Raw genomic sequence first — 10,228 nt, forward strand, 5'->3', positions numbered from 1 at the left:
GATGGGATGGGACGGGGGGACGCTCGTCTTACTAAATCGAGCGTCCGTCCCGTCGGCTAGAAGCCAGAACACGCCGTCTACTTACATATAAGCATACAGTACATTAAATACAGTTTAGGTTTTTTCTTGTTATCCAAAAAATACTTTTTTTTCCTTTTTAACTTTTTTTAAATTCCCAGGTCTGGTAAAAAACCTGACTGCATAGAACCTAACGACTAAGAACAGGTTTCCCTAAGCTTGCATCCTATTAAAAGACCAGGTAAATGTCCTCCTCTGGCAACTTGAATGATATGAACTCTAAAAAGGCACATTGGTACAAGTGTGAATGTTCAAATTGCATCTCTGGGGCTGCTGGGGCGGGGTTCAGAGCGGGACAGGAGACGATTAAAGGACCGGGGTTCAGATATCGGAGGGGTTTTAAGACTCGGGGAGAGGACATAAGGCTCGGGACCGCGGGGTTCGAGGCTTTGGGTCGGGGGGTGGGGGGCATGACACTGAACCAGGGAATGAGGGGGAATCTGACAAATCGAACACAGGAATGCTTCGACTACGACCGCTTGGCCCGCCGTGAGAAATCATCCGCCCCTAAACCCCGAAAACATGATTGTTCCCGTGCGCTTCCTCTGCAGCTTCGGCGCTTCATCGCTACCGGAACAGCGTCTCTCGAAACCTTTTTTTTTTTTTTTTTTAAACCACGCTCTCTCTCTCTCTCTCTCTCTCTCCCTGTCTGCAGCGAGGATGTTGGTCCACGTCAGTCGTCCATCTCTCCCACCCTTCCTTCCGAGACGCCCCCCCCGCCCGCCGGACTGCGGGGCTTCAGGGCGTCGCAGAGGAAGGACGGGAGTCAGGGAATGTCCTAAACCTCGGGACAGGATTTGCCTCAATAATCCCACCATCAATCTATCATCCATCCAGCCATCTGCCTGGCAACAACGGAGGAGTTACTTTATTCTTTAATTTTTACCGATAGCCTGGCCAATCACCTCCAACTATCTCCAAACTCAGAATTCACCAGATTCAGATTCAGGATTTTTGATTTTTTATTTTTGCTAGTTCCAAGCCGGCACCGGTGATTTTCTCCTCCTCTGTTCCCGTCTCTCGCTATCTCTGTTGTCTCTCTGTCTGTGATGCTACAGCCCAACACACCCAGAAAAACCTCTTTACAGATTCATCATCATCATCATCTTCATCAGGTTCCGTCCTGCTATATTTAGAAGTACACTTTTTTTCATTGTTATTGCATTGCATTGATTCTTTTTCTTTTTACATAATTTCTCTACCGTCTTTAATTCATTTTAAATACCCCACTCGCTCTGGAGCCACTCTCTGATTGATTGATTGATTGATTGATTGATTGAATGATTGAATGATTGATTGATTAGTTTGTGGTCTTAGTAATTCTCTCCCTCCCAGTAGATACATGCAGGCCGTCCAGCCGTTACGACTGTTAGCATCGCAGAGTTAGCATCGCAGAGTTAGCGTCGCACCGAGCCGGCGTGGCTAACGAGGTGACGCCGCTAACGCAAACCGATTCTCTACACCGACAATCTAAAAAACAATAATAATAAAAAAAAAACGGAGATGGAGGAATGCATGACATTGTGTTTGTTTTTTCTCGCTCAGCCCCGCTTCTTTGTATGCATCTATGATAGTCAAAAAGCATTTGTGTCAAAATAAAAGTCCCTTCTTCTTTGCCAAGTTTAGCTGAATTTATTTAGTTTTTTTTTATTGTTTTTGTCGTTCAGTTCACTCGGCTGTTCAAGCACCTTGGAAGAGCTGCAAGGCTGCGGCAGATTTTTGTCTAGTTTGCTAATCCCTTCTCAATCTCAGAGTGATTCCTTGTGTCCGCTTAATCTCTGCTTCATCCAAAAAAATATGCAGTTGTATGGGAATCTATGAGCGTGTCGCCCCGCTGTGCGTCATATTTCCTGTCTTAGTTTTTAATTTTTTTGTGGTCTTTGTTTCTCCGTGTGTGTTTCTATCTGACTCGGTTGCATCCAGGAGGAGATCAGGCACGGCTTCATCCACAGTGTGGCGCTAGATCGCCATTCAGTCCGCGGCGCGGCGCTCAGCCACAGCCGCGCAGCGTTGTTTACCTTATTAATATGATTTTTTGTCTTTTACAACACTTTGTGATATGTTTTGTTCCCTTGGCCCCGCCCACTCCCTCCTCACCCCCCGCGTCCGGGCTCCTCGTTTTTTTTTTTAATCAAGTTTTTGTTAATGTTTTGTCTTTTCTCATATATATATTTATGTATTTATATATATATGTATGTGTGTATAGAACCTTTTCTTGTTCCTTAGAACTGGGAATGCTGAAAAAAGTAGTAGAAGAAGAAGAATTTCTCGTATGACGTGACTCCAGAAACTCGGTCCGTTGGCCTCCGCTCGGCGCCGAGGCTCCCGTGAGCCGCCACTCCGTGCTGCGGCGGCCATGTTGCGTCCCCGCAGAGAAGACGAAGGAGGAGGAGGAGGAGGAGCATCCAGTTCGACTCAGTTGCAAAACGGAGACGCAAAACGGTGCAAGCGAAGCGAAAGCGACTCTGCAGTCCGCTGTCTACAGGAGGAGAAGAAGAAGCAGGAGGAGGAGGAGGAGGAGGAGGAGGAGGAGGAGACGAAGGCGAAGAGGAGGATGGGTGACGGACGAGAGGAAAAACATGGCTGATCTGATCTGATCTGATTGGTCAGGCTGAAGGTGTCGGCGTGTCTGATTGGTCTGGCTTGAAGCGTCGACGGGGGTTTCGATCGGCTGTCGGGTCGTCATGGAAACGCCGTCAGAGGAAGTGGTCACTCATCATCATGATGAAGTCCAACAGCTTGGACCTGAGAGAGAGACAGGCAGAGAGAGAGACAGGCAGAGAGAGCGAGACAGGCAGAGAGAGAGAGACAGGCAGGAGAGAGGGGTTAGGAAAACACACACACACACACAGACAAATCTCTAAAGGCAGGGAAACATCCTGATATAGAAAAAAAAACTCCAAAATTTATAAGAAAGAGCTGAAAATTCTGAGATTATGAAGTCATAAATTTATGAGGAAAAAAAAACTAAATTCTGAGATTAAAGTTGCAAATTTAAGAGAAACAAATTCTTGATTATAAAGTGACAAATTTACACGCAGTCACAAGTCACAATTTTTTCTCATAAATTTGTGATTTTATAACATCATGACTTTTGAGTTTTTTTCTCATAAATTTACATCTTTAATCTCAGAGAATATTTGAGTTTTTTTTCTCATGAATTTCCGTCTTCAATCTCAGAATTTGTAATTTTTTTCTCACAAATTTGCAACTTCTGTTTTCATTTGATTCATTTAAATTCATCTGAAGTCAAATCTGAAACAAAAGCAGTTTGTCTAACGAGTTCAGTTCAAATTTCCAGCCTTTTGCTTTGATCCACTTGATCGATCTGATTGGCTACTGGTTCATGATGGATCTGTCTGGTGGGCGGAGTCAGACACCACTGATTGGAGCCTGATCGTGACGATCTGATCGATCGATCGGTCAGCAGATCAGAGTGTCGGTGAAATCCTCTGACCTACAGGCAGGTGGCGCCGCGGCGCTCTACATCTGGCCCAGCGGGTTCGGCCCGTCGCCCATGGCAGCGGCGGCGGCGGCGGCGGCGTGGTGGGCGGCGGCCAACGACAGAGTTCCATCCGACGTCACGGTAACCTTCTCCTCCTCACGCCGCTTCAGACAGGCCGCCTTGGGGTTCAGGTTACGCTCTGGACACACACACACACACACACACACACACACACACACACACACACACACACAGAGTCAGGACGAGCAACATGAAAAGGAGAATATTATTATTATTTATTTTTATTATTATTATTATCATTTTTCTCTCCCTGTAAAGCTCCATGAGCCTTTTTCTAAATTGTATTTATTTTTAGATTATTTATTATTTTTTAAATTTTTTATTCATTTTTTAATATTTTGTGTGAAGCACTTTGAGCTGCAGTTTGTGTATTATTATTATTATTATTATTATTATTATTATTGTCATCCTCATCATCATCATTAAGAACAATGAATTTAAAATTAATAAATAAATAAATAAATAAAAAAGATAAAAGGATAAAAGAGCAAAATGAAAGTGATAACCATATGAGATATTACAGGATATAGATGTACAGGATAAGTGCAGTGAGAAAATGTACAAAATAATAATAATAGAATAATAAAATAATACAATAACATAATAATAAAATAACAAAATAAAAAGTGTCCTGACTGAGTTTTGTCCCATATTTATTTGTCCATATTTTTTCTAGATTTAACTTGAGTCACATTTTGAATTCAGGACTTCTGAGTTGTTTTTTTTTTTTTTTTTTTTTTTTTTTCCTTCTTCCCCCTCGTCTGAGCTGAGTGGCTGAGATCAACAGGTGGTGCTGCCCTCTTCTGGGGCTCCGACAAAACTGCACCTGACAGGCATCTGAGCTTCATTTTGCCAGCAGATTCATCTGAGACGAGCGCGTCCAGCTTCACATGTGGATTAGGATTACTTCATCTGGCCCAATCTCAGCTTTATTATGTTTTATGTCACATTATGTCATCTTGTTTTCCATGTCAGGATGTCGTGTTTTTAACTCGAAAATCAGGTCAGTCGGCTGCAACTGCCCAAATTTTCAGGATAAAAATATATATCAGAAGCATAAGTGAAATTTTAAGAAATAGAAAAAGAAAAATATGTGCATTAGAATTTTTTTTTTTTTTTTAAAGGATGTGCATTATGTATCATTATGTGTATTAATCCTGCTATGTATCTGCATCATGTGTATTATGTACAAATATTTTAATAAGAATCCTGTTCTGTTGATAGATAGATAGATAGATATACTTTATTGATCCCAACCAGGGAAATACTGGTGTTCCAGCAGCAACAGTAGAAACATACAATAAAGTTAACTAAAAAAAGAATAAAGGCTAAAAATATACAATAGAGACTATAAAGACTAAAGACTCAAAAAATACAATAAGGGCTAACCTAAGGAAAGGAGATACGAGATGTGTTGTTTAAATTCATTTAATTGTCTGCTTTTGGGGCAAGTTTTTTTTATTAATGTTCTGGTAATTTTTGTCTAATTTGTTAAAGTGCCTTCCCTGTGGCGGCGCATTAGGGCCCCAGGGGGAAAAAACATTATGGAGCCGGGGCAAAGAGGATAATATTCTGAGGGAAAAAAAAAATCCAGGTTCTTTTTCTTGTAAATTTGTGACTTTATAATCTCAGAATTTTCCCCATTTTTTTCTAATCTCCCTTTTTTTTATCATAAATCTATGACTTTAATCTCTCAGTTTGAGCTTTTTCTGGAAAATTTGTGACTTTATAATCTCAGAATTTTCTCAGTTTTTTTCTCATACATGCACACGTGCTTCCCTCCCATGTTTTTGAAAGAAATCAAATTGGAGTTTGGATTTGCTCGGGTGTCAGAAGGCGACCTGCTTCCTGTTTGTTCTGTTTTTTTGTCATCGAGTGGCTCTTTGTCTGAGTTCGTCACGGCGACCGGTGCGTCGTCGTGGTTTCTTGGTTTCGTGACGGGCGGCGTGGGGGACTGACCTCGGACCTGCTGCTCCAGGCTGAGGATGACGGCGACGGCCTGGTGCAGGATCAGCAGCTTGGTCTGAGGCTTGTCGCTCTTCAGGTGCAGCTGGACCATCCTGCCCAGCTCCTTGAACGCCTCGTTGATGTCGCGGACGCGCAGGCGCTCGCGGGCGTTGTTGGCCATCCTCCGCTCCTTCTCCCTCTCCATCTTCTGCTCTGGCGACAGGTCCTCGTCATCGTTGTTGCTATGGTGACCAATGAAGAAAAGGAGGAGGAGGAGGAACAAAAAGCAGGAACAGGAGCAGGAGCAGGAGGAGTTGGAGGTCACGGAGGGGAGCAAGAAGGAGGAAGAGGAGGAAGAGGAGGAAGAGGAGGAGTGGGATTTGAGGATGAAGGTTCAGTCAGTGTTTTGTTCTCCCACACGGCGGTGAGACAGACGAGCAACACGCCGACTTTCATCGATTTGGTCAAATATAAAACAGAGTCAACAGCAAACCTGCACATGTGCATCTACGTTAACCCTCATCCTCATCATCATCCTCATCATCATCATCATCATCATCATCATCATCACTACTGCCAGCACCAGAGGAGGAAGTAACTGATTACATTTCCTCACGTTACTCTAACCAAGTACCCGTTGTAGTGTACTTGCACTTTTTTCGAGTATTTCATGTTTTAGTCAGTAATTTTGACTTTTCCCTGCTTGGGTTTTGTCCTTCACTGTATTTTAAATCAGATCTATCAGACTGTGAAACCCTTCACAATAAAAGCTCAGCCATCCAAGACGAGAAGAGCGACCTTAAAAGCTGCACCATGAAAAGCTGCAGCGAGGACCATTTAGACTCAACTGGTGAAGCGTGGACGATGAGTCTACAGGGTCCTCACTTCAGTTGAGCGTAATGCCCCTTTAAAAGCATGCAGTGTGCAGCGTGTTCTCTGGAGAAGATCCCAGCTAACACAGTTACTGTTTGGAAAAAGGAGCTCAGTCACTTTTACTGCCAGGACATTTGACATGAGACACTTTGGACTTTTACTGCAGGACATTTTTACTGCACTACTTCTACTTCTACTGCAGTCACATACCAGCAGAGGAACAGTACTTCTACTTCTACTGCAGTCACATACCAGCAGAGGAACAGTACTTCTACTTCTACTGCACTCAGATACCAGCAGAGGAACAGTACTTCTACTTCCACTGCAGTCAAATACATGCAGAGGAACAGTACTTCTACTTCTACTGCAGTCACATACCGGCAGAGGAACAGTACTTCTACTTCTACTGCAGTCACATACCGGCAGAGGAACAGTACTTCTACTTCTACTGCAGTCACATACCGGCAGAGGAACAGTACTTCTACTTCTACTGCAGTCACATACCGGCAGAGGAACAGTACTTCTACTTCTACTGCAGTCACATACCGGCAGAGGAACAGTACTTCTACTTCTACTGCAGTCACATACCGGCAGAGGAACAGTACTTCTACTTCTACTGCAGTCACATACCGGCAGAGGAACAGTACTTCTACTTCTACTGCAGTCAGATACCGGCAGAGGAACAGTACTTCTACTTCTACTGCAGTTAAATACATGCAGAGGAACAGTACTTCTACTTCTACTGCAGTCAAATACATGCAGAGGAACAGTACTTCTACTTCTACTGCAGTCAGATACCAGCAGAGGAACAGTACTTCTACTTCTACTGCAGTCACATACCAGCAGAGGAACACTACTTCTACTTCTACTGCAGTCAGATACCAGCAGAGGAACAGTACTTCTACTTCTACTGCAGTCACATACCAGCAGAGGAACAGTACTAATACTTCTACTGCAGTCACATACCAGCAGAGGAACAGTACTAATACTTCTACTGCAGTCACATACCAGCAGAGGAACAGTACTTCTACTTCTACTGCAGTCAAATACATGCAGAGGAACAGTACTTCTACTTCTACTGCAGTCACATACCAGCAGAGGAACAGTACTTCTACTTCTACTGCAGTCACATACCAGCAGAGGAACAGTACTTCTACTTCTACTGCAGTCAAATACATGCAGAGGAACAGTACTTCTACTTCTACTCCAGTCACATACCAGCAGAGGAACAGTACTTCTACTTCTACTGCACTCAGATACCAGCAGAGGAACAGTACTTCTACTTCTACTGCAGTCACATACCAGCAGAGGAACAGTACTTCTACTGCACTCAGATACCAGCAGAGGAACAGTACTTCTACTTCTACTGCAGTCAAATACATGCAGAGGAACAGTACTTCTACTTCTACTGCAGTCAAATACATGCAGAGGAACAGTACTTCTACTTCTACTGCAGTCACATACCAGCAGAGGAACACTACTTCTACTTCTACTGCAGTCAGATACCAGCAGAGGAACAGTACTTCTACTTCTACTGCAGTCACATACCAGCAGAGGAACAGTACTAATACTTCTACTGCAGTCACATACCAGCAGAGGAACAGTACTAATACTTCTACTGCAGTCACATACCAGCAGAGGAACAGTACTTCTACTTCTACTGCAGTCAAATACATGCAGAGGAACAGTACTTCTACTTCTACTGCAGTCACATACCAGCAGAGGAACAGTACTTCTACTTCTACTGCAGTCACATACCAGCAGAGGAACAGTACTTCTACTTCTACTGCAGTCAAATACATGCAGAGGAACAGTACTTCTACTTCTACTCCAGTCACATACCAGCAGAGGAACAGTACTTCTACTTCTACTGCACTCAGATACCAGCAGAGGAACAGTACTTCTACTTCTACTGCAGTCAAATACATGCAGAGGAACAGTACTTCTACTTCTACTGCAGTCACATACCAGCAGAGGAACAGTACTTCTACTTCTACTGCAGTCACATACCAGCAGAGGAACAGTACTTCTACTTCTACTGCAGTCACATACCAGCAGAGGAACAGTACTTCTACTTCTACTGCACTCAGATACCAGCAGAGGAACAGTACTTCTACTTCTACTGCAGTCACATACCAGCAGAGGAACAGTACTTCTACTTCTACTGCAGTCACATACCAGCAGAAGAACAGTACTTCTACTTCTACTGCAGTCACATACCGGCAGAGGAACAGTACTTCTACTTCTACTGCAGTCACATACCGGCAGAGGAACAGTACTTCTACTTCTACTGCAGTCAGATACCGGCAGAGGAACAGTACTTCTACTTCTACTGCAGTCACATACCGGCAGAGGAACAGTACTTCTACTTCTACTGCAGTCACATACCGGCAGAGGAACAGTACTTCTACTTCTACTGCAGTCAGATACCGGCAGAGGAACAGTACTTCTACTTCTACTGCAGTCAGATACCGGCAGAGGAACAGTACTTCTACTTCTACTGCAGTTAAATACATGCAGAGGAACAGTACTTCTACTTCTACTGCAGTCAAATACATGCAGAGGAACAGTACTTCTACTTCTACTGCAGTCAGATACCAGCAGAGGAACAGTACTTCTACTTCTACTGCAGTCACATACCAGCAGAGGAACAGTACTTCTACTTCTACTGCAGTCACATACCAGCAGAGGAACAGTACTTGCACATTTGTCATTTGCGATCATCATTAATGCCATCATCATCACCACAGTCATCATCATCATCATCATCATCATCATCATCATCATCATCACCGCCACCACCGTGTGCAGATCTTTGGGTTTGGGATCCGAATGTTTCTGATTGGTCGCGTCCTCCAGGTGGAAACAGGAAGCAGGTGTGTGTTTGTCCTGGAGGAGCGAAGCCGCGTCCCGAGCGGGAACGCCACACGTGGAGCGGAGCCGCGCCCGAAAACCTCAGGTGTGTTTATCACCTGGGCTGATGTGTTCAGGCGTATGAGACGTGAGTCATGTTCCTGATAGATGCACCTTATTGATCCCTAACTGGTAAACTGTCGTGCTTATAGAGAAATACATATCTCTAGATAAATTACTGAACTACAAATTAGAGCAATAAATAATAAATAGTATAATAAATAGAGTGACGACTTAAATCTAAAGGCGACCGAGCGTTGTGCCGTCAGGACCCCTCGGCTTTGGGACGTCCCGCCTGAGGAGACGAGACTCGCAGAATCAGTGACGACGTGTTAAATCACCTCTGTCACCTTTGATTCATAATTAATCTCTGTTTTATTTTATTGATTCATTTATTATTGCTTTTATTCTTGTAGCATTACTTAATTAACTCATTTATTCCTCTCTCTCTCTCTCTCTCTCTCTCTCTCTCTCTCTCTCTCTCTCTCTCTCCCTGCTGCTGTCTGGAGCTCTAATCTGGATTTTTCCTGGTGATTCTGCTCTGCTGTGTCTGTTAAGGCACTTTGTCAACTGTTTTTTAAAGCTGCTGTGTGAATAAAGATTATAATTATCATCATCATCATCAGTAGGACTAGCAAAATATCTATTGACTAGAATATGTATATATGGAATAAATGTTTAATGATGATGTATAATTTTAAGAATCGTTTCCATGTGGCTGTCAGACGTGGCTCAGCCTTATGTTTTATGTATAATATGTATAATATGTAATTCAGTCTATATGTGCACGTAGAATAATCAGTTAACACACAGTTCCATAAAGATGAAGATGTGTATACGTATGTGTGTTGTGCCGTAGCTCCGCCCCTCGGTGTGTGTTCCCGCTCGGGG

At 43.4% G+C, this 10,228-nt stretch overlaps 1 protein-coding gene across 4 annotated transcripts in view; it reads right to left on the reverse strand.

The window, feature by feature from the left end:
- Positions 1 to 633: 633 nt before the first annotated feature.
- Positions 634 to 10,228, reverse strand: part of tcf4 (transcription factor 4) — a 241,881-nt gene continuing 232,286 nt past the window's right edge. For 3 of the 4 annotated variants that reach the window (XM_030065049.1, XM_030065051.1, XM_030065052.1), the window contains 3 exons: positions 5,564 to 5,793; positions 3,536 to 3,722; positions 634 to 2,823 (listed from right to left, as the gene is read on the reverse strand). In XM_030065049.1, the coding sequence (XP_029920909.1) occupies positions 3,562 to 3,722; positions 5,564 to 5,793 (391 nt within the window). In that variant the 3' untranslated portion in view covers positions 634 to 2,823; positions 3,536 to 3,561. The remainder of the gene's footprint in view (positions 2,824 to 3,535; positions 3,723 to 5,563; positions 5,794 to 10,228) is intronic. The other variant, XM_030065050.1, reaches the window with a different exon arrangement.

This window comes from Myripristis murdjan, chromosome 12 (assembly GCF_902150065.1).
Source record: "Myripristis murdjan chromosome 12, fMyrMur1.1, whole genome shotgun sequence".
Taxonomy (NCBI): domain Eukaryota; kingdom Metazoa; phylum Chordata; class Actinopteri; order Holocentriformes; family Holocentridae; genus Myripristis; species Myripristis murdjan.